The 25,039-nt window shown below is 46.3% G+C and overlaps 1 protein-coding gene across 7 annotated transcripts in view; it reads right to left on the reverse strand.

The window, feature by feature from the left end:
* The window catches only part of TCF3 (transcription factor 3), a 119,229-nt gene that overhangs the window by 31,479 nt on the left and 62,711 nt on the right, over window positions 1-25,039 (reverse strand). For 6 of the 7 annotated variants that reach the window (XM_084614845.1, XM_084614844.1, XM_084614843.1 and 3 more), the window contains exons 4-6: window positions 21,533-21,606; window positions 19,520-19,616; window positions 5,013-5,080 (exon numbers count right to left, since the gene is read on the reverse strand). In XM_084614845.1, coding sequence (XP_084470971.1) covers window positions 5,013-5,080; window positions 19,520-19,616; window positions 21,533-21,606 — 239 coding nt within the window. The remainder of the gene's footprint in view (window positions 1-5,012; window positions 5,081-19,519; window positions 19,617-21,532; window positions 21,607-25,039) is intronic. The other variant, XM_084614840.1, reaches the window with a different exon arrangement.

Here is a 25,039-nt window from a genome sequence, read left to right on the forward strand (position 1 = left end):
CGTGATGGTGCCGAGCAGTACAAGAGAAAGGACAGGTTTTCAGTTTAAGGCATTGCACTGGGACCGCTAAGCAGATTCTCCAGGATAGCAATAGCAGCAGAGCTCACATAGATGGGGTATCCACGTTGTTACCAGTGTCTCATCTAACCCTGCTCAGAACTGGTCTAGGAGACACCACGGTTAACAAAAAACCCAAACAAAAGACGCTCCTGCGGCGGAGGAGAGAAATGCTTCTGGCAACAGAAGTGGTTGACAGAAGCAAGAGTGGTGCTGCGGGTCCCTTGACGATAGCCCCTGCAGAAGCCCAAAGCGGAAGATTTCCCAAGCAGCTTAATACAGACAAGGCTACTGAGTCTAAGGACGAGAGGAAGGATGGTCTTGTGGTCATCAGCACTCAGGACTTGGGCTGGTACCTTGGTCTACCATGGACTCCCTGTGCCTCAGTCCCCCCTCCATAAATTGAGGATAACCACCCTTCCTTTGATCTGCCTTGTCTATTTAGACTGTATGCTCTTCAGGGCAGGGACTGTCTCTGACAATATGTACATACAGACCCCATCACAACAGGGCTCCGATCTCAGATCTACTGATTCACATTAGAATGTGATTATTATAGCCTTTCAGTATGCTAAACTGTTGAATCCTATCCTGCTCTGCTTCAGTTGTTTACTCTGCAGAGTGGTTAACCCCTGGTTAAATGCCTTTTAGATCTCTAGACTATCAATGACTTATTTTCCTTAGGAAATTCCATTAGAACCAAAATGTTCTTCCCCACCCCACCCTCCATCCCAGTTTACAACCTGAACCCAGAATTTTCAGAAGTGACCCATGATTTTGGGTGCTCAACGGGGCACATGCATTAAAAGGGTCTGATTTTCAGCTAGTGCCAGGCGCCCATCCCTCTGGAAATCAGGGTCCTGTAAGGCATTTCAAGAGGAGCGCCTTCTGAAGACATGACCGGGAGCTGAAGCAACAAAAATTCAGGTTAGAAGACAGACACAACTTTTAATAGTATGTGGATTTTAACAACTGACCTGGTGGATTCCCCATCGCGTGAAGCCTTTACATCAAGATGGACTCTCTCCCTCTCTAAAAACATGCTCTAACTCAAGCACAAGCCATGGGCAGGATGCAGGAATTCCCTGCAGGTGAGATTCCCTGGCCTATGGTATGCAGGTGGTCAGAGCACATGATCTGAATGGTCCCTTCTGGCCTTAAAGATGATTCTCATGAAGGCCCAAGATTTGATGAGTTTACCATTATCTCTGTGGTAGCGGATGATGAGAGTGAACTTCACTGCTCACTAAGGCGGGGGGGGGGGGGGGCGGAAGGAGGAGACGGGGATTGGTCCTGCTTTGAGAAGGGGGTAGGACTAGATGACCTCCTGAGGTCCCCTCCAACCCTGATATTCTATGACAGGTTTGTGCTTTTAAAATACTATTTCGGTTTGGTCTGATGTAAGCAGAAAGTGTTTGCTGTGTCTAATCTGCACCACAAATACCTACACGGCTTCAGCCTGTTTCTTGCCTCCCAGCTGATGAAAGGCCAGTGGTTGAAAGCTCCCTCTCAATCCCCACAATCCACTTCACAAGCAGCTGGAGGTTTCACAGATTGTAAACAGAGTTTAGCAGGAGAGATTTACGTTGGGAGCTTTTCAAAATAAAAAGCCTGCCTTGAACAGGAGCTGTGGTGGGTGGCACGGGGCGATTATTGCCACTCAATAATAATATCCAGCTCTTCCATATCACTTCATCTCCAGATCTACAAAAGAGTTATGTATCAATACCCCCATTCGATAGATGGGGGAACAGAAATGCAGAGAGAGAGACTTGCCCAAGGTCACCCAGCAGGCCGGTGGCAGCGTCAGGAACAGAACCTAGGTCTGCCAGTGCCTTATCATTGTGCCATACTGTATTTCCATCTCCAGGAGAGTTGCTGGTGGGGAGCTTTCACAAGAAGCATCAGTGCAGTCTGAAGCAATGATTAACCCAAATGCCAGCCTGCCCAATGCTGAAGAACAGTCTGTTGGGTTGGGCTTGTTTTTTTTAAATAATTCTCTCTCAGCCTCTCCTTCTCTGCTGTATGTTAGTAAGAAAATTCAACCCCCTCTTTTTTCCTTGTTAAAGAAGGAGAAAACGCCTCTTCTGTTTAGACAAACTGACCTTGGAAGCTGTGCAGAACAGCGCAAACCCAGCATTCCCTGCAACACAGTACGAGTCTCACAAACCAAAGTGCCTTTGCATGTTCAAAAGGGGGAAGCCCGTGCGTAGCACTCAGTAGGGAGCGTATTTAGTGAGTTGTTTTTATTTAGCTTAGGAGAAAGGTTTACTATATTTATTTGGAAATTTAGGGGGATAGAAGAGGGCCTAGAAATAATAAAAGCTTATTCTCTGTGCATCTTCTGAGGCTGCTAAATTGCAGTAAAGGAGGATTTCAAGCTTTTCTGAAACTGGGAAAAATGTTTATAGCGGGCTATTGAAAAAAGACTGCTCTGAAATCAGTCTCCTCGGGAAGGGGGCTTGGGTGAAGATCATGTATTCACAGCTGGTAAAAAAATTCTTGCAATCTGTTCCACTGGTCATATTACCTTTGTGTGAAAAGGCTACACACCACAGAGCCAAGGAAAGTGAAAACCTAAGCATCCCAGAGGAGATTACAAAGGGCTAGCTAGCACTGCTAGCTGTTACCGTTTTGCTCCTTAAACAGGTAGTTCAACTGTTTTGGCAAAAAAGTGCCCTAGTTCCTAGGTAGCTTCTGAGGGAATTAGTGAGTCTCCTTCCTTGCCCCTCCCCCCACCCAATTCCCATCTCTGTACTGTTGCTGGGTAGTTAAGGGTTAAATGGAAGAGCAGCTTGGAGACCCCCTCCCCCATCTGGAGCATGCCGAGCTGGGTGGTTGAGAGAGGAATGTGCTCCTCTCTGAGGCTGCCTGTCCAGTCCCTGGGAGGACAGAGCCTACACAATACATCTGCTGTGCAACAATTCTCAGAAGCTTTAGAAGAGACGCTAGCCGGCCCGCCAGGCAGGTTAGAAACTCAGCACAAACCAAATCAACAGTAACAACTGTTCCCAGAGTTCGAGAGAGACTGAGCAGTGCAGATACCAGCCGCTTGGTTCCTTGATGCTCAATTACAACAGAATTTTGGTGTCTATCCTCTATCAACCAGGCCGGGAGAGTTTCAGCAAATGGTCTCCTCCTGTGGGCTGCTATCTGATCTGAACCCACCCTCCCCGTCAACACTTCCAGGCTAGAGAGGCCTCCTCTAGATTGCAACACCATCCCTCCCACCCCCTTTCTGTTACTCTAAACCATCCTCTTCCCCCCTCTCCCGCCCCCCAATAAAACCTCAACAAAATCATAACATTAAAAAGCAAGGTCTGGCATCTGTCCCATTTTTATTTTAGCAGCTTCAGTGGTAAATTAAATCCACTCTGGCACAGCCAAACAGCACAGCTGTTTCAGCAAAGGAAACATCCTCAGTTCAGAGAAGAGGAAATTATGACAAATTTGTGTAAAATTAAAACAAGGGTTTTATAAAAGAAGCTGCCCAGCCAACAGCCACTCAATTGAATGCAGTGGTCGGACTGTTTACGCTGTAGAGCACTGGAGTGGTGACTCGATGTTCACACAGGGTAGCATTAGCAACGCAGGATTGAGCTGAGGGACTCACTTCTTCCCCAAAGAGTTAACTGAGGGGGCTGATGGCAAGAAGCTAGATAACCTGACTATTACTGAACTTAGCTCCAGCTAGATGGCCTCCCCACATACAGAAGGATGTCAACAGGTCTCCCCCCAAACTAGCATATGCTACGGCCCTGATCCCGCTGTAAGATCCACATGTGAGCCAAGCACAGCCCCCCTGAGATTCATGGTGCAGGAATCTTTCTGTAAGAATTGCATTTCAGGATTGAGGCCTATATTAAGCTGGTTAGACAGATGCATGCTAGCTTTGTTTTCCAGATAGCAAGCTAAACACAGCACACTGACACTGCAGCATGGGCTAGCCACCTGCATACTAGCCCACCTGGCTCCTGGGTCTGGACTTGGGTGGCTAGCCCATGCTGCAGTGTTCACACTGCTATTTTCAGCACGCTAGCTCCAACAGAGCTAGCACTTGTCAGTCAACACAGGTGGGGAGGCGTATTCCCAGTTGTAGCAGACAGACAGACTTTGAGCAACCTGACTCCCATCTGTCGTGTGTGGTTCACTCTCTCCCTCCCCAGGGAAAAACTGTGCATGCAGTCTTCCCCCCCCCCCCCATTATAAGAGCAAGTTGCCCCTTTCTCTTGAAAGTTAGCCAATTATGCTGCTCTATTTTTTAGGCATTTAAAAAACCATGAGTTTCACAATGGGACTTACTGAGCCAACCCTGGGTAAACGGAAGACAGGAATGCAATGGGAAAACAGAGAAGAGCACTCAGAATTTAGGTTGAGATTTCCCAAGAGTCCCAAGAGATCTGCATACCGAACCCCACACTAATTTTAATGGGAACTGGGTGCATAAACCCTTCGGCAGCTTTTCTACACAGTGTTACCCCACTTTAGTTAAAGGAGTCACTTTAAATCATTTTAATTAAACCAGTGTAAAAGGCTGTGTGGGCATTTAAAGCACCACAAAGAGGCTTTATATCAATTTAACTTGAGTCTGTTAGAAGCAGGTTTAAGCTAAACAGAAATAAGCTACTCAAACTAAAATAAGAGTCTACACAGGGTTTTGTATCAGTTTAGTTACACAGGTTTAAAAACTGATGTGGTGTAATTTGTGTGTATAGGCAGGGCCTTAAACTCAACACTTCTGATTAAACCTCACACACAAAACTGAAGCCACAAAACAAGAGCCACTGGCTGAGATTTGAAAAGCAGCCTCACATTTAATTTTTATGGTAGATGAGTATCTAAATCCCCCAGTTTACTTTGAAAAACCTCGGTCCTTATTTTTAAGCTCTTTTCCCCCAAATTCATTCCGTTTTTAAAAAAATTAAAGCATTTTTATTGATTATTATGATTGTTACCTGATTTAGTCCTGGCATCCCTGTATCTCTGCTGAACGTTGAGTAGGGAGCTCTTTCACCGCTCTTCCCTAAAGGTGAAGGAAAAAAACCAGCATTTTGTATAAATTTACAGAAGGAGCTGAACACACCTACAAAGCTGCATACACTCACTCAGAGCCTTCGCTATTTGGGCGCAAAGCCCATCTTTAAATTTTGGCTTCTCTTGCCCTTCATCAGGATGTCAACTGAAGCAGATAATAGTTTGCTGCAAAAACAGGAGATCTTTTACCTTCAAGAACAGCAGGGCTCAGTTGGTCCTTTTAAAAAAAATTGCAGTGATGTAGGGAACCGCTCGTGGCCATGGAAACTGACAGTTTCAGAATAGAGGGCGAAAAAAAACAAAACCACCCCTCCAGACAAACTAAAAAAAGTCATCCAAATTTGGTGGAACCAGGGAACCAGGGAAAAAACCAAAAGCTAAGCATGACTGACTAACATAATCTGCACGTATTTGTCCAAACAGCAGCAAAAATCATTTTGGTACGCTATCAGTGCAAGGATTTAATGCTGAATTCAAACTCAGACGGAGGGGAGCGGGGCATTATTTTTTCCCCTTGGATATTAAAACCTCCAGAAATTGGGACTGTTTTTAAGTGGCAAGTATTTATCTGAGAATTTTGACCTCCCATTCAAACCTGAGGAACTCAGGCATTCACAACTTCCATGCCTTGGGAGGAAATCCAGGACCTTTCCTAACACTGAAGGAGCCTGTTTGAAATGAAAAGCCTCTCTCTCTAGCTGATGATCACCAAGGGGATATGCCCTGGTAAAAAGGTTACAACCACCCTCCCACCACTACCAAGTAACACTGGCAGCCTGCCTCGGGGCGAGCAATTAAAAATACAGCTGGCTAGGAAACGGGGTGTTTCTCCCCTTCCCTGCAGAAAATTGTGTGTTTTCAGTGAAAAATTGAAGATAGAAATATTTCGGTTCTGAAATGCTGCTGCAGCACTGCATGGGCTGGGCTCACTGGTCTGGTCGCTGCTGTCCCAGCTCATCAGTGTCCTCTCTTGTCGAGGGGAGGTGCTACAGTATGGCAGTTTTATGGCCACGATGCTGGCCAGGGAGTTTGGCCCCTAGAGAACGGGAGCATGAGGCATCTGAAATGTAACTCCCACCAGGCAATAAGACTAATTGTGAGGCTCTAACCACATGGAGCTCCAGCCATGGGCAGTTAGAAGGAACTGCAGGGGGTTGGGGCAGCACGACCTCCAACAGCCAGGGGAGGGGCCACGAGGCATGAGCGCCCCCCCGTGGGTACTGCTAGGCAAAAGTGTCTGGCTCCCGCACACTGGGCACGCACTGATCGAAGTGGAATATGTGTCTACATCGACTCAAAGAAGAATTTTGCGTTTTCCTGTGTTTGTTTTTTAAACAAACAGCTGAAGTTTTCCATGGAAAACTGACTTTTTCCTTTAACTGAAAATCAGCTCTGACGGAAAGTTTTCAACCAGCCATAACTACGATGTGTTACGAGTGCCCCAAGGGAGCGGGGGAGAGCGAGTGTCCCGCAAGCCAAAACAAGCTCACCAGCACTGTATCCCCTGGGTCTACACAACTCAAGAGGCAGCGTCAGCAGGGAATTGCTGAACACATTAAATTCTATAGGTAGTCGTCATTCAGCCAAATCTCCCCTTTCCACTAAGAGAACTCTCAAACTCTTCGGCAAACCCCCAACATTTCTGCTTACCAGGACATGCCCAATCTAGTTAGCAAACAGAAAAGCTCTGTTAGGATGCAGGCTGACACGTGAAGTGGTGGTAGCTGGCCTCGCTGTAGCCTGGTGGGGAGTTAACATGATTAAAGACACATCCTTTCCCCCCAGTTAACAGGATCTCTCTGTTGGGAGCAAACAGGGTGAGGAAGAGAACTCTCCCAATCTGGTTTTACTCTTAAGGTGGGCAGAAGCAAATGTGTGTGTTCAGATGCTTCTCGAGACAGGCAGGTGTGAGGACCAAGGAGGATGGTGCTTGGTTTTGAAAAGCCAGAAGGTGGCTTATATGGCATTCTTCTTTTATCTGGAACCCCACAGGTGCTTTTGGTGTGCTCCCACCTCAGACAGCATCAGACTGACTGCATGAAACTTGAACCCACCCACATGCAGAAAAGGTCTGGGGGGCTAGGAACAACACCACCCACCCAGCAAAAAAGACTCATCATGCCACTTCCAGCAGAGACAGCATTTAACTTGTTCACTGCATTCTTCTCTGCAGGCCCTCGCCCCTGCATTGTGACAGCATGTTCTCACTTCTTCCAAAACAAGAGTCTGAGCCGCAGGTGTATTCAATGCACCTCACTTACAGTTAAGGATGGTAAAATACTCCAGCCCATGTTACTATTTTGTTCCACAGCCTTAAATGTTAAGTAAACAAAGGTCAAAATGTCACAGGGTGGATCTCTTAAACGACCTAATTTTTAAAAGAGCTTAACAGCTATATTTGCTACAGATCCTGAAACTTTACAGAAATAACTCAACAGGTTGTGTCAGGCAGATCATGCTTAGTCCTAAATCGGAGGGAAACCAGGGTAATTCCAGAACGCTTTATCTGGTAAGCAACTGACAAGCTTCCCCCGCTGCAAATATATTGCTGTTTACATGTATCACTTTGTTGGTTAAGTGACTTTTAAAGCATCGTTGGCAAGTATCAGGTAGCGCAACCATCTTAAGGCAACAAACAGCATTAAAATCAAGTGTGCGAATGCTCACAATGCAAAGCAAAAATGAAATTATTGCGCACCGGATTAAAACGGCAAATCTCTTTTTCAAACAATGTTACATTTCTGTCTGACACTCTCCCAAGTGTCAGAATATGCACATGCAGGTTCATACAGTAGGGCTGAAATTTCCACACTTTTAAAATCTTGCACTAAGAATCACTTGCTCCTGTCCAGCAGCTAACTCAGATAATAAATACAGAGTATGGCTAGGTACTAGCAATCTATTTTACACCATCAACAGAGAGGCATTTGGCAGGACAATGGTGCTCTGAAAAAACAACAGACAGGTCAGCTTCAATTCAGGCTTTCCTGGCTTTTGTGGATTCAAGTGACTCTCACTGTTTGAAAACAACTTTGGTGGTTGAAAACACTTCCTTTTTCAGCGAGACAAAAAAATTAAGTAACAACCCTCTTGGGAAGCACAAGAGATTGTAGAGTCTAATGCTGTCAGCAATTAAGGCAATAGATCTGATTCACAGGGTTGGGGGGAAGAGATGAGTATGTTTGACAGAATCTTCCTGATTTTAACAAATATCTAGATTTTTGAAATTCACCTACTGTTCTATTGATGAGTTGTACAGAAAAAGCCAACATTTCCATGGGGATCACAAAAACAGTGTATTGTTTCTTCTCTGGGCAATCGGTTCCCCCTCTCCTCAAGAACCAGGCTGAGTGCCCACAAAAAAACTCACCTCAACAAAAACGAGGACTAAAGTATGTTTCAGTGGAGTACAGTTTATACCCTCAATCCCTACTTCCACCTCCTCCCAAAAAATTACACTTGGTTACAAAAATTCAGACAGTCCCAAATGTTAAGAACCCTTGAAAAATACAGGAGATGCAGGAAACAGATCCCCTACATACTTTATTTTGAATTTTTCACATTTTTGCAAATTTTAGGAAGCAAAATTGAGATTGGGTGGGCAACGTAAACTGGATAGGGTTGCACTGAGAAAAGACGGATCAGTTGGAAGTGGGAACTGGATGCCTCAAATCTTTCCAGCCATCTTAACTTCGGGGGTGGAGGACGTTTGAAGTTTCAGGATTTTTTTTAAATGGTGCAATTCTTCTGGGGGCGACTCCCCTAAAGCTCAGCTGCCAAAGTCACTCTCTCTTTAAAAATAAGCTATACATTTCTGTTTTCTGAAGGAAGGCCAAAAGTTTGAATCAGGCTGCTACATAAGGCCAGGGGAGCCCTGCTCTGACAGATCGTACGGGATTCAAAACTACAGAGTTCCACTTCTGCAGACTTGGACAGGTCCAAAGAGCGAGCGAGCATGCGTAGAGGAAGAAAGAGATAGGGGGACAACACTTATGGGATAGCAGGTAGTGAAGAGAGAATTGGGAGACTTTTAGCCTCATGGAAAGGTTTTAAGTGCTTAATGTTTTATACCTGGGAATGTCAACTGTTCAAAGTTCTTAACATGGCGAAGGCTTGTGGTTTCCCCATCCTTTATTTCTCCTCCAGCTCCCTGCACTCCCCGTCCACATTTCTGTTGGACTCCTGTATACGCACATGCTCACACAAGTCTGCCAGAGAGGGTCTGCAGTATGTTATTTTCACCTGTTTATAATAAGCAATTTCTCAATTGATTTCCTCCCCTCAAACTTGGCACGCTCTTCGCCGAAGGGCTACATACACAGAATCATAGAATATCAGGATTGGAAGGGACCTCAGGAGGTCAACTAGTCCAACCCCCTGCTCAAAGCAGGACCAATCCCCATCTAAATCATTCCAGCCAGGGCTTTGTCAAGCTGGACCTTAAAAACCTCTAAGGAAGGAGATCCCACCACCCTCCTAGTGAAAAAGCTTTTCCTAATATCCGACCTAGACCTCCCTCCCACTGCAACTTGAGACCATTACTCCTTGTTCTGTCATCTGCTACCCCTGAGAACAGTCTAGATCCATCCTCTTTGGAACCCCCTTTCAGGTTGTTGAAAGCAGCTATCAAATCCCCCCCTCATTTTTCTCTTCTGCAGACTAAACAATCCCAGTTCCCTCAGCCTCTCCTCATAAGTCATGTGTTCCAGTCCCCTAATCATTTTTGTTGCCCTCTCCTGGACTCTTTCCAATTTTTCCACATCCTTCTTGTAGTGTGGGGCCCAAAACTGGACACAGTACTCCAGATGAGGCCTCACCAATGTTGAATAGAGGGGAATGATCACGTCCCTCGATCTACTGGCAATACTCCTACTTATACAGCTCAAAATGCTGTTAGCCTTCTTGGCAACAAGGGCACACTGTTGACTCATATCCAGCTTCTCGTCCACTGTCACCCCAGGTCCTTTTCCGCAGAACTGCTGCCTAACCACTCGACTAGCCTACATGCCTAGTCTGAAATTAAAATGTAACATGGTATGCATCAGTGCTCAGGTAACTAGCTTTTCAAAGACACCTGCCAGACTGATTTCCATTCTCTGCTTGCAAATTCTCTCTTAAAAAAAAAGGCAACATTTGAATTCACTTTTGGACAAGGACAGAACAGGAAGCTTCATCCCAGATGGTCATTTATCCCGACATCAGCAAACCCTGAAAATAAGGGTTTACACTGAAAGTACCTTTCCAGGCATGTCACTAAGCAGGATGTTGAGCTATATCGTGCAGCAACTTTCACACCCACCCCTGGGCACGCACAGTATGTCACATACAACAATGCAAGCTGGACGGCCCGATTAAGCTAACATGCCAGTTCAGTGTTTCTGCCTCTGGACAAGCAAAGGAACAAGCCAAGAAAAGGCTATTTGCATTTTCTGTGGACTTGCAGATGAGCCTCCCTGGTGAAGTGCAGGTGCTTACAGCCAGGGAACATCCTGCAGTTCTGCCAGGCCCCTGGGAGTTCACACATGGATGCCCTCAAATCACCCAGCCCCAGAAGCAAGCAGCACTCCCTCTTTCACTCCCCACCGCCCCATATGTACTCCCCCATCCAATGAACTCAGCAACTCACAACCCCAAGCGCTGACGCAGCAAGTCTGAAGGAATTTAAAAAAAAAAATTCTGTTCCGACCTCAGTAATTCTATTAGAATTATTTCCTGCGGGGAGGGGAGGGAAAGCACAGGGAGCGATTAACAAAAAAATGTTAAAAAAAGGGGAGTCATCACACCCCCATGTCCATGGGCAGATTAAAACCATTGTCCAGGAAGAACGCAATTCACAATAGCTCACAATGCACTCCCGATTAGAAACACTTCTCTGAAAAGAAGCTAATTACTAGAAATAATTACTAGAAAGAAATCTGTTATGGCTTATCAGTTTCCCTGCTGTTTAAACAATTTCCCCCACACCCCCCCTTCACTGAGGGTGAATGGTGAACAGAGCAACTGATTTCAAAGATTGCTTATTAAAAAGCTCTTCCCCCTCCATCCCCCGCCTTCTGGATTAGCGGGTTCAAGAACAAGAAGGGCCCTACCAGTCTGGGATTCACACCCCGCCCCTGCCCCACAAAGGTCTGTAAATGGCAAAGGGAGAGGACTGGGCTGTGATTCCTTTTAAAGGACTGAAGGCCCCAATATTGGTCTTGTGCCATGTGTTTCTTCTTTCTGATGGCCCAAAAGGGGTTTTCTTCCCGGACTTCCTCCCCTATCCCTTTTACACACATTAGCGATTCAGGCCTTTCTATACATGTAGCTATTTACAGGATGCTGGAAACTCAGAAAAGTGTGGAAGGGGCGAGGTGATTTTGTACAGCCAGTTTAACATGCACATTGCTCCTTTCAATGACAGTGTAAGAGTATTCATCTGTGCATGCCCTTGGATGATCAAGAAGCCCTCTAGAAAACCAGGAAAGACCAGACACATCAGGAATGTTATATCTGAAATGCTGCACCGATCAAATGACATGCAAATCCCTCTTTTGGAGCTATTATTTATTTGTGTTATAACACCGAAAGGCCTCACAAAGCACGGTCCCCTACTGTGCCAGTCACCATACGTACGCACAGCGAGAGTCCCTGTCCCGGAGAGCTTACATTCTTAAGCAGACAAGACAGACAGCTCAAACGTGGGAGGGGAAACAGAAGCTCACACAGACAGGGAAGAGATGTGCCAGAGATCACACAGCAGGTCACAGAGTTGGGAACAGAACCCCAGCCTCCTGATTCCCAGTCCAGTGCCCCGTATCCACTCTAGACCACCAGTGCTAAAGCAGAACACATTTGATTAGCATGCAGAAAACTCTTCACATTAGCCCAATAGGATTAAAGACTTTAGACTCAGACTTTAAGGGTCAGAGGGGATCATTTAGTCTAACCTCCTGCACATCGTGGGCCACTGAACCTCATCCCCGCCTGTAACTGACCCCGAACCGCTGGCTGAATTACCAAGTCCTGAAATCTTGATTTAAAGACTTCAAGATACAGAGAATCCACCACTTACTCAAGTTCAAACCAGCAGGTGACCCGGTCCCCACGCTGCAGAGGAAGCTCCACTGAGCTGTTACAGATGAATCAGAGAATCTCAGAGTTGGAAGGGACCTCAGGAGGTCATCTAGTCCAACCCCCTGCTCAAAGCAGGGCCAATCCCCAACTAAATCATCCCAGCCAGGGCTTTGTCAAGCCTGACCTTAAAAACCTCTAAGGAAGGAGATTCCACCACCTCCCTAGGTAACGCATTCCAGTGTTTCACCACCCTCCTAGTGAAAAAGTTTTTCCTAATATCCAATCTAAACCTCCCCCACTGCAACTTGAGACCATTACTCCTCGTTCTGTCATCTGCTACCACTGAGAACAGTCTAGATCCATCCTCTTTGGAACCCCCTTTCAGGTAGTTGAAAGCAGCTATCAAAACCCCCCCTTTTTTCTCTTCCACAGACTAAACAATTCCAGTTCCCTCAGTCTCTCCTCATAAGTCATGTGCCCCAGCCCCTTGACCATTTTTGTTGCGCTCCGCTGGACTCTTTCCAATTTTTCCACATCCTTCTTGTAGTGTGGGGCCCAAAACTGGACACAGAACTCCAGATGAGGCCTCAACAATGTCGAATAGAGGGGAACAATCACGTTCCTCGATCTGCTGGCAATGCCCCTACATATACATCCCAAAATGCCATTGGCCTTCTTGGCAACAAGGGCACACTGTTGACTCATATCCAGCTTTTCAACCACTGTAACCCCTAGATCCTTTTCTGCAGAACTGCTGCCAAGCCATTCGGTCCCTAGTCTGTAGCTGTGCATGGGATTCTTCCGTCCTAAGTGCAGGACTCTGCACTTGTCCTTGTTGAACCTCATCAGATTTCTTTTGGCCCAATCCTCTTATTTGTCTAATTTGTCTGTAGCCTATCCCTACCCTCCAGCGTATCTACCTCTCCGCCCAGTTTAGTGTCATCTGCACACTTGCTGAGGGTGCAATCCACACCATCCTCCAGATCATTTATGAAGATATTGAACAAAACCGGCCCCAGGATCGACCCTTGGGGCACGCCACTTGATACCGGCTGCCAACTAGACATGGAGCCATTGATCACTACCCGTTGAGCCCGACAATCTAGCCAACTTTCTATCCACCTTATCGTCCATTCATCCAGCCCATACTACTTTAACTTGCTGGCAAGAATACTGTGGGAGACGATGTCAAAAGCTTTGCTAAAGTCAAGGAACAACACGTCCACTGCTTTCCCCTCATCCACAGAGCCAATTATCTCATCATAGAAGGCAATTAGATTAGTCAGGCATGACTTGCCCTTGGTGAATCCATGCTGACTGTTCCTGATCACTTTCCTCTCCTCTAAGTGCTTCAGAATTGATTCCTTGAGGACATGCTCCATGATTTTTCCAGGGACTGAGGTGAGGCTGACTGGCCTGTAGTTCCCAGGATCCTCCTCCTTCCCTTTTTAAAAGATGGGCACTACATCTTTTACGTCTTGGAAGGCAACACCCAGCGCTGGCAACTGCAAAGCTCACAAGTTTAGCACAAATCTTTACTGCTCTGCTTACAGCCAGTTTACAGAATGTGCTCTCCCCATCCTCCCCTTTTTGGAGGAATTATTATTAATTATGTGTGTGTTTCGGCAGCAGCTAGCGGGGCACGCCAAGCTCAGACGCTGCACATGCCCATTGCAAGACAGTCCCTGCCCCACACAGCTAACCATCTAAATAGACAATGGGTGGAAAGGGACACAGGCAGAGAGAGGGGAAGGTTATATGGCAGAACTGGGAATAGAACCCAGCTCCCCCTCATCCCCCAATCACTCAATCAGGCCAGGCTGCCCCTCAATGACAGAAATTACATCGATCTGGGTGACAAAGCTGGCAACAGTGAGTCTGGTAAAACTGGAGGTAAATGCTAGAGAGGCTCATCACCACTTTATCTTAGTAACAGGCGAAAAGTTATGCAAAGGTCCAAAGTTCTGAACTTCTCCTCAGATGAGGAAGCCACCAAGGCAACCGTTGGTGGGACAGAAAGGTACACAGACATTGCCACAATTCATGCTGGTGCAGAGAACAATGCCAACACCAGCTTTTATGCATGGTGTTTTCTGGCTTTGTAGAGACTTCAGCACAGCAACTCTTGGGACCTGGACTACTTCTGGATGATCAGGCACCAGGGAAAAGGCACCTAAAGATGCCACTGATCCGTTATTTGTGCCTCAAGTGCTTACAACACTCCAGACCCATTAGTAAGAAGTCCCATCTCTCAAACCTTTCAGGTATTAAATCTCTCATGTTTTACACCAATATTTCACACTACTCAAGAGCACATGGTAGAAGCAACACAATTCCTGGCAATGGCCAAACATCCTCCATCATGCAGTCCCTTAACAGCCAGGTTGTAAGGGTTACACTGATAGACCCAATGCTGTCTCAGGCCTGCCCAAACTGGGAAAAACATTAGCCGAGGAGCTCACGTTTTGTTGAACACAAGAGCTCTCTGGGCATCGTGATTGCCTGCATTAGCCTGGTCACACAGACAGCTCAGGGAACATGAAGCAATGGTAAGAAATGCACAAGACAGGTTCATTCAGTGTTCAGAAAGGGCACCCTTTGTCTTGGCCATCCTTCGTCTAGAGAAAGAGGACATGTGCTGTTGGGAAGTATACAGTGACACTCCAACAATCACACTAATTTGTCTGGATGTAACAGGCTAAGTTCCATCCATCGACATGGAGCCATTGCTTCCTGGAGCAGCTGCGATTCATGCAACCTTCCCCCCAAAACGTAGCTTCGTGTTGTAATGTCATGTTTTTCCAATGATGATTTTTCACAAAGCTATGTGATCTTCCTAACACGCACGTGCTGCACGATTTCTGTGAACCACCACTACTTCCTATTAACAGAGTGTCCATAACACAATCAAACCCTACTCGGTCAGCCTGTCCACTTCAGCCCTTGGTACTGGAACACATCAGTGGGAAAACTGGATTAACATGCCCTGATACGCTGTTGTGTAGCATCCACCTTCTTCCACCAAAATGGCCATTTCCTCCTGCAGTATCTGAACCTCTCTCTTCACATCCTGGCTCACCTAGAACAGTTTGTCAGCAGCAGTCCCTGCAGGAGTCTCCGATGCAACCTGGTCCTGGGAGCAACTGAGATGCACGACACCAAGGATCCTAACAGCTTGAGCGGAGACTGGATTGCAGCTGTTGTCAGTGTTGCTGGAGCTGCAGAATGGAGTGCCACAAAACCCAATCCCTGACAGAAAAAACACCCCTTTCTGTAGCTGGTGTCCACTGTTGCTCCAAGACCACACGACTTTCCAAGCTAGAATTAAACCAGTCTCCTTTAAGTTTAGGCACGAGCTCATGGGACTCCACCACCTGCATCACAGGACACCCGATAGTCTGTCTGGAGCTGGTTCCTGGGAGGAAGCTGCCATCCAGGTCTGCAGGATGGGCAAATCCTCCACTATTCCAAAGGAGGTGATCACTGCTACACCCATCTTCATGAAGATGCCACCATGGATCATTCGGCCAACGTAGGTGCACGAATCAAAGGAATTTTTGGGATCACTGGGCTATGCAGCCCAAATATTGACAGAGCTCATGAAGTTTCCTGAAGCTCAAGCTGATGGGGTTCTCAAGCGCTGAATTCCTACAGGCTTGTAAGCCTGCCTAACGCCTTCTGTGTCAAGGTGCCTCTTGCCTCTCCACCATTTTTCTTTGGGGCAGGTAGAAAACGGAGCAGCAACGAAGGATGGTTTTATTTATTTATTTTTAAAAGCAGCACTGGCTTGACTGCATTCCATCGCTAACACACGCAGAACCGTTGGTCCCACTGTCAGATGCTTCAGTAAACAAGTTTGAAGCCTGTGGGGCAGCGATCTGCAGTTTGGGAAACCGCACACACCCAGGGAACAATTGCAGAGGGAGTTACCACTTCTTGCATCCTCTTGCCCATGGCAGTGGGGCTGCCCTATACCTTATGCCATGCAAACTGACAGCTGCCCGCTGCTCAAACTCCACAATTCCTCAGGGTTCTCAGAAACCAGAATTCGGAAGATGTTCCCCCTACCCATCCCACCCAGTCTTGGAATTTCTAGCCCAGAACTTGCTCCTGTTGAAAGGAGAGTCTCTTTTAGAGCCCTCTGGCATTCCTGGAGGAAATAAAAAGATGGTAAGACTTTGGAATGGATTTAAACTGCACTCTTGGAAAAAGAGATTGGAAGATGGCCAATTGGGAGGGTGATCTCACATCCTTCTCTGCTCTCTCCCCACATTGCTTGTATCATCCTATCTACACCCTTTCATCTTCTGCCTGTCCGTGTTGTTAGTAAAGCTGGTACATTTTTCATTCTAAACTCTCTCCTCCCCACCCCAACCCCCATCCATTAAAAAAAAAAATATCTTTTTTCAAACTGGAAACTTTTCCAAAAAGCTCTGAGCTGTTTTTTAGTTTGCTGTGTTTTTGTTTTTAATTTTAATTTTTTTTTTAATTTTCTAGTTTGCCACTGAAGCCAGAATCTGGAAAATATAGATTTCAAAATTTCATTTTTTGTTTCTTCCACCTTCCCGCTGCTGAATGCAACAGAATAAAGGCTATCCAGGGCTACCCAAACACACATTTTCCATTTCTCTCTTTTTTGCCACTAACTTTTCAGAACTTTGAGTGTGTGTGGCGGAGGGAGGGTGGGGATTAAAAAGTGAAAAAACCCTGCCCTGGCCCAGCCACCCTCCAGCCTATCACATGCAGTGGCAAAAAGGAGGAACACAATTTTGAATTTTGGGGGAAAAGTAGTTCATGAATTACTTTTTTTAATCATTCCAGTTTGGGAATGAAAATGACTGAAGTTCCAGCTTTTTCCTCTCCCTTTCTAAACCAGTCCATTCCCTGCTGCCTCATTTCTGGTGTTGCAGCCTCTGCCTCCAGTCACAAGCCTCCTGGAAGATTAGATCTTTTTACTGTACTGGGAGACCTGGATCAAGTCACAGTCCCCAAGAATTTTGTAATGTGCAGCACTGACCTCTCATCGGGACCCACTAAGAGTTCGTAGGGCTCTGGGTGCTACGGACAGACATTCAGAGGTCCTTAAGTGCTAGCGACAGCTAAAGGAGACTCCCATCAATCCACGTAGCAGAGGCCCAAGTATCATGAAAGTATGCATGGGTATGCAGTGGAATTAGGGGAATATCTGATGTGCTAGCAAAAAACCTGGAGTTCTATCTTTAACAGTAAGCCTATCTTTTGGGCAAAAGATCTCATAGCTGCAGACATCTGGGGCTGAAACCTTTTTGTTCTTCCTCAAGGCAGCAGCTCCTGTTCACCTGCTCCATGAGAAATCTTAGGAATTATGCCACTTTTAGCCAGTGGCAACTCTTGGAGCCACGTTTGGCTCTTGGACATAAAGAGTTTTCTTCCCCCAAACCTGAAGGATTTCACGCGGACTTCTCTGTTGTCATTAAGAAACTCTACCTCTGCTTTTATTACAACCTCCAGGTCAGAAAGCAAGGAGCCACCTCCTCTGATCCAACCAGGAAATAGCTCGCTCAGAGGTGCTCTTCATTTCCTCCTCTGGATGGGACCCCGGAGACTTAACTTGGAAATTCCCCTTTTGACCACAGTGGGGAAATAAACATCTAGAGATGGACTATCTGGAGAGTCAGTCTCTGGTGACCTGGATCTGACAGCTTCCCTCTTCCACCACATACAGAGCAGGAGGAGGAAATTGGCCAACATTTGCTTCCTAGATCTATTAAGTCCTTCTCTTCCTCTTTCTCCCTCGCTCTGGAGAAGGAGGAACCACCGTTTTTAGCAGGGATTTTCTTTTAAAGAATACAGCTCCCCCTCGCCTTTCACTGCCAGTAATAGCCTTCCTCCCCCACTTCCAGACTCACCTCAGCAAACACACTGGCCACGTTAACAAGAGGGTTTTAACCACTGCTGCTAAGGGAAAGGAGGGGACATCTAACCTGGATTCCTTGCCTAATGTAATTAGAAGCTCTCTAAGCCCTTCAGGATGGATATTTTCTGCTCTTAATCCCCCAAGTCTGTAGAGGTAAGGGGGTAAGTTGTCACGCATCCTTCTTGCGCCCAGTTGTGCGCAAATCACCATCTCTGGGGAAAGAGGGGATGTGAGCAGGAGCAAGCAGGAGCAAGGCACTTAAAGAGGCCTGGTCCCCTTGCTGCTGCCTGACCCAGACAGTCAGAGAAGCACGAGGAGAAGAACTGGGCTCTCTGCAGGTCCGCAGCAGAATTCAGTGATTATCTTGGCTCCTCTGGAGACAGCAGGAGACAGAGTGCGGGGACCTCACGTGCCAAATAGGGATGGAGGACCAAGTTAGAGGAGTGCAGAGCACTTGACACACAGGCGAGACTGGCTAACCCCCCATCATCTCCACTATCTGGTAGCCGCAGTGTGAAGGAACACCCTGAAGGTCACACCTGCCAAACAGGACCTCTGTGGAAAAAAGCTCCTTAAAAACAAAACAAACTTCCCTTCCAGGAATGCACATAGCAACATTTGGGGGGGAAGAAAGAACGAGGAGAAGAACATCAAGGTTGGATATCAACGCCTCTCGGTCAACCAGAGGGGCCAGCGTTGAGCAAAAATGTACATGGCACTTCCTTCTTTCCAGGCTGTTTGAGCATCCTGCACTCTGGACAGGGTGTCAAGAGAGATGGGGAACGAAACCAGGCTCTCCCACACACCAATACTACTAGGTCGCACTACAGCACTCGTGCAAAGCACGAGACCCCAGGCTGGTCACTTCAAGCGCAGAGTGGAAACGGGTGAGAAAGGAAGGCCTTTTGAGCCATGGTGCAGGTTAGGAAAAATGTCACAAAGTGGCATGGAGGGCAGGAGGGCAGAAAACAGCTACCAGCTCTCATATGCAGTCAAATCATCATCTAATGTAGATTTACAGCCCCAGGTGTGTGCTGTAAATGGGGTTATGTTCCTGGCTCTTTGATCTTGGGCAAATCCCTTCTCCTCTCTTGGATGGTTTCCCCTCCTATCCTCTCTGTCTGGGCTATTTAGATTGTAAGCTCTTCAGGGCAGAGACTCTATGTTTCTATGCAGCACCCAGCACAACAGGGCCCTGATCTCTGCTGGGGACTCTAGATGCTACTGTGATAGATCAAAAAAATACCACCACCATGTAAAATACAAAGGCCCTTGTGCATCCATAAAACAATGACAGAGCTCCTAGAGAGCAACTCATTCGGCCGCAGGTTTGACAACAGCAACTTTTGGTGATGTTTGGGTGGATTATTATGGTCTGTGCAAACACTCTGGATTAACCACTTCATTGGGTTTTTTAATTCACCTGCATTACGTAGGATGACAACCTTGCTCAGAGGTACAGCACGCAGCACTTACCTACTAGTCCAGCTCCCAGGAATGGTGATGAAGATATGCTGTTGTGAGATGATAGGTCCCTGTGTTCTCCATAATGGGCGCCTTCACCATAGCCCTGCTAATGTAACACAAAACAAGAATTGTACATGTGAGATTGAAAAAATAAAATAAACCATAACTTCTCAGTGACAATGGATGATGAGTGGAAAGTAGAGAACTCCCAGGGCAAGGCTTGCCGTTGGCCACTCCCCCAGCTAGCGTGGGTCTCAATCAAAAACAACTAGCCCCAGAGTCACATCAGTTGTGCCACCTGGAAGCTTGCTTGAGCAAAATCCAGATCCGATTATTTTTATGTAACTTGGGTTTAAATATAAAGAGGGACCCAAACCACAACATTTGGCTCTTGATTTCAAACTACTTCCCCCTTTGCCTCCAAAGACACACAGTTCAGAGGTGTCTGCACTTGGGAGTTTTAGACTGGTTCATCCTAGAAAGGGGACAGCAGTGATATGGGGATTCAAACTCCAGACCACAAGAGGATTCATTCCAGCATCCACCCCTAGCTATGGGTGAAGGAGGACAACAATAATGCACTGGCTTCTCCATCTCCCTTCTTCACACGTCTCAGCACCCGGGAACAGCAGGAAGCCCAGGAGTGCTTCCAAGGAAGTGAGCTGGTTTGGAGAAGAGCCGCAAGAACAGCTCCCTGAGGAGAAACAAAACACTCTTTCACGCTGGCAGCTCCCACCCAACTCGCCCCCGGCCTGAAGGACCTCGGCACTTGGCAGGCACCGTGTGAGCAATTCCTCCTGTTCCAAGGAGAAATGGGCCATAGCATCTACCCAGCCCACCCCTCCCCAAAGCCATAAGGGGCGAGGGTGGGGGGGAAGAGGGGAGGTCTATAAAAATGAGAAACGACATGGTGCCTGTTTCATCGCTGACCTAAGGGAAGGGAACGGTGCCATTGTGAAAACGAATCACATAAACCCATTAAAACATGAGCATCTGTCAAAAAAAACACCATTTCAATTAAGTTAATGTCTTTTCTCTCTTCCCCTCCTCGGGCCCCAGTTATATGCTGTCACAGCCTCAATTCCTTCCCTGCAAACACTTCCAATTCTCTTCCTCCCGCCTCCCATGGCTTTCCATTCCCTCCCTGAGAGCTCCGTGTCAATCTGTTGGACTGTAACCCTTGTAACCCGCTCTCTTACACAGGGACCTCCAATACCTCTGGGATGAGCACTCATCATGGGCATTGATAAAGCTGGGAGATGATACAGATGCTCAATGTGTTCTGGCAGCAGCAGGTTTAATGGGATGGCAGCAGATCCCACACCCAGAATGACCACAGAGTCTGGTTCCAGAGCCAGGCTACTCCAAGGTTCTGCAGGCTGGGGGTGTTCTGGTTGGACACCTGGCACCATCAACTGCCAATTCAAGCTGCTGTTTTAGGTGCCTTATTACTACATTCCAACTTCAGCCTCCCTCCTCCACCACTTGGAGAAAGCTGGAGTGCCAAATGCACACAAGGTACAATTGTAGTAATCCGTGCTAGATGCCTAGCTAAAAATGTTCAACTCAGAGCCAAGCTGATACTCCTGCTCTCCCCACTCAGCCATCAGGAACTACTGCTTTCCTCTAACTTAAAATGCAAGTCCATGCATGAGCGAGGAAGTGCAGGGTTGTCTGGACAAGCCAAGTCAACACTGATCCAGGTGCCATCTAAACTACACTATACTTTTCAACAAGGAGAAGGTTTGCAAGAAAGCTGCCACAACATTTGCTCGGGCCCGCAGGGCCTTACGGGCATGTTGTTGTCACAGTAATAAAGAGACAAACCTTCTCTCGACCAGCACCACTGCAGAATGACTGCAGAAATGACCTATCTGAGGGGATTAGCCGAGGATCTATCACTAGAACGACAAGAACAACGCTTGCAGGTTAAAGCTGACTGGGCACGAATACAAGCCGAGAAGCCACCATAAAGACCCTGTTTATTTTTGTTTAAGGTCCCTGTTTACGCTTCATCCTTACCCTTCCTTGGTCAAATGCAGAGCTGTTTTGATCTCCTGCACCCCAGGAACCCGATCCCGGCCTTTCATCCAAGCCTACCAAAAAACAGGGAGAACAAAGGTTACTTTGGCTTTATCAGCAAACCCCCAAAAGTGTCCTCTCAAAATTAACTCTTCCTTCCACAAACAAAACAATATTTTCATTAATAAACCATTTCCACTTATTGTGACCGACCCTCTCCCTGAACCTCCCCATTTCAGCTGAGAGCTGAAAGCTTATTTAGCAAGCTTCAAAGCAAGCCCTGCGGAGTTTGTATACATGTTCGAGAACCAGGGATGGGGGTGGGAGAGGGGGGGGAAGTGTTTTTTAACCTTTGCATGATTCAAGCAATAGCTTGTAAATCTGGTCTTCCTAGAGGGCAACATTTAAGAGGACTACACATTAAAAAACTTAATGCAGGTGCCCCCTTGCTGCCACATGGTCCAATTTATGTCAATGGGAAGAACTGTACATTAACTGAAATCTGTGCTTGAAACTGTTCGCTCACAGGGCCAAATTCTGCTCTGCTTTCTACTTCTGCAGATCTAGGAATAACTCTCCTGCCTTCAGCACAGTTAAGAGATTTGCACCAGCCTAAATGAGACCATCACTTGAGCTGTTGGTGTGCACTATCCTAGACACAACCTCACCCTCTGCATTTTCATGCCTGTTTGAGTGAAACTTTACTTTCACCCCAGAGGAGCATAAAACTGTGTCCCTGGCCCACGAGCAGCACCTGAGCACAAAAGATTTGGTCAGAACATTCTCTAGTCAAACTAAGCACGAGGATCCTTTGCAAATAGAATTAAGCCCCAAACCTCCCCCTCTGAATCCCTCTCCAAAAGACAAACGCCTAACATGACTTATTGGCGACTGTGTAGGTAATGAACTATGTCTCCACATAGGAAAGTTTTACCATTTATAGAGCAGGCACTGCCCACTCACGAGAGCACTTTTTCAGTTTTGCTATAAACCTTCCAAGCGACAAACTAGTTTGAATCCAAGCTACCTATACTGGTATAACCCCACTGTGGGCATTCCTATTCCAGTGTAACTATAGTGGCTTAAATCCACACCTAAGGTTACACACAAAAAACTCCTTTCCTGTGGAGACAGGGCCTTTAACTGGTACCAATAGGCTTTATTGGCCATACAGGCCTAATGCTCCAGCGGTTAATGCCACCTATGGGCAATGCTAGGTATGATTTAAGGCTCACACTTCAAGAAACTACGCTGCTGAATGGGACTGTCGGTAAACCCAAAAATGCCACAAGAGACAAGACAGAGGCCACTGTTCATCTAGATGGAGGCTTGTGTTGGTATACTTGGTTGAAAGATCACTGGTTAGTTTAGGAAAGCTGATCTCTTGGAGTGGGTGGGACTGTGGCTGGGGTTCCCATTCAGTTTTAAGATAGTCAGCTAACGCACAGGCTTTGAGAGTCAGCTAGATACAGAGATAAAATACCTCTGCCTTTGTCCAAAGGCTTGCATCCATGTTTAACAAGGCAGTACATATTCTATATGGTCCTGGATCAATTCAGAGTTTATGAACTTCACAACTGTAGGGCTAAGATTTTCAAAGTGGTCTAACAAACTTAGGTGCCCAAATTACACTGAATTTCAATGGGAGTTGGTACTGGGGTGGGAGGGAGAAGAGATTTTCACTAAGAGATCTAGGAGCACCAGCCTCTTCGACTCTCAAAACAGTTGTGCTTCTAAACTCCCAGTTTCCTTTGAAAATCCCAGGTCTAGCTGTGTATACAATTTAAAATATATACACACACACACTACATACATAAAACTGCTCACAATGGGCAGCAGCTCACAAAAGCGTTTGGCAACCACGTTGTCCTTTCTGAATATACGTTTTTACATATAAAATACACATTTCTGACAAGGACACACTTCAAAACAATCGCACCCCCCACCCAACAGCCATTGCACCCAGACGGCAATGTTTTTCCACAAATCAGCTTTTTAGATTATCAAACAGACTCACTCTAACTCCAATTTCACTATTTCAAACCTTGCACTTGACCCCCCCCCCGCAAAAAGTCGCCATTTAAAGAGATGTTGACATTAAAAATTCACATTCATCTCAAGCAGCTCCAAAACACTCCCCCACTCCCTCCCTCTGTGCAAGAGGCGAAAAATCCAGCTCAAGATTGTTTGCCTTCACAGCTCAGAGCTGCAGTACACATCACAGCCAGGCTGGAAAGGTGGCAACATACAATCTATAGCGAATGCTTCACAATAAACAGCAGCTCCCTAATCCACCGCTGATAGACACTTAAAAAACTGAAGGGGTGAGGGTGAAAAGGTTTTATATTGGAGGGGGAAAAGTCTAGTCTTGGCTGATCATCATACCACCCTTCTTCTCTGGCCTATGCCTGGAATATGCATCCCTGTGCGTTCAGATCATCTTCTGAGCATTACACAAAATCCTACATAGGACCAAGAGCCCTCGACACCTCATCAAGCTGGCATTTTGGAAGTCAGTTGCTTACGCCCTATAAAAATCCAGCAGTGCTTGGGGTAAGATTCTTACTACATTCAGATGTTCTCATCTCTTAGAACATGAGTTACAAGCCAGCTTAAAAACCAACCAACCTAAGGACTTGCATTGTTTTTCTTTATAAAATGAGATAGTTTATACCTTTCAGTCAGTGTCTCCATACATTAAACTGCAGAGCAAACAGGGGGTGTGTATTGGGATGGGGGTGGAAATGGGGTGGTGAAACTGTCTCGGTGGTTGCACCAATTTCATTTTAGCAAAGCTTATTATTATGGCAAACACGCCATATTTGTCTCCTCCGCTCCCTTTACTGTTCATTTAACCAGAAACTTCTTTCAAATTACATCCTTCTATTTCTGTGCCTTTGTGTTAATCATTTCCCCAGAGAATTGGTGTTTAATTGCTGTCTAATTTGCATAATTATGCATATTAATCTCTACACCTAATGAATATTCATAATTCTCATTTAGATTTTGTTTTCTAATCAAAAATTTCCAATGTGATTACTGTGCAGAGCAGGGATAAGCCTCTAATAATACCTTGGATACTAGGGAGAATTACTGCCAATTCTCCCACCTCCTACTTCCTAGAATAAACTTTTGCTTTGCTAATGTGTTTTTCTAAAGCAATTCATCTGCATACCCTGCAAACACCAATAGAAATCAGGAGACAGAAATGCTCGCTCTATTCATGTTGGTTTCAGGAGTATTTCCAAAGCATTTGGACAGCTTGGGTGAGGCCTGTGAGACCCCAGCCACCAACTTTGTCTCATTTCACCCACCTCAGCCTCTGCATGGAGGGGGAGGGGAAGACATGACAAAGGACGAAGCACTAGAGAACTGAATTGTGGGTAACAGCCAGTGTAAACAGTGCAGTCATGTCCACACACACAGCACTCCAGTTAGCTGTTCTAGCGGCACTGCCCCCTGGGTACTTATCCACCAGTTTACTAAAGAGCAGGCGCTTGTGAGAGT

The sequence above is a fragment of the Lepidochelys olivacea genome (assembly GCF_965140295.1).
Source record: "Lepidochelys olivacea isolate rLepOli2 genome assembly, chromosome: 25".
Classification (NCBI taxonomy): Eukaryota; Metazoa; Chordata; order Testudines; family Cheloniidae; genus Lepidochelys; species Lepidochelys olivacea.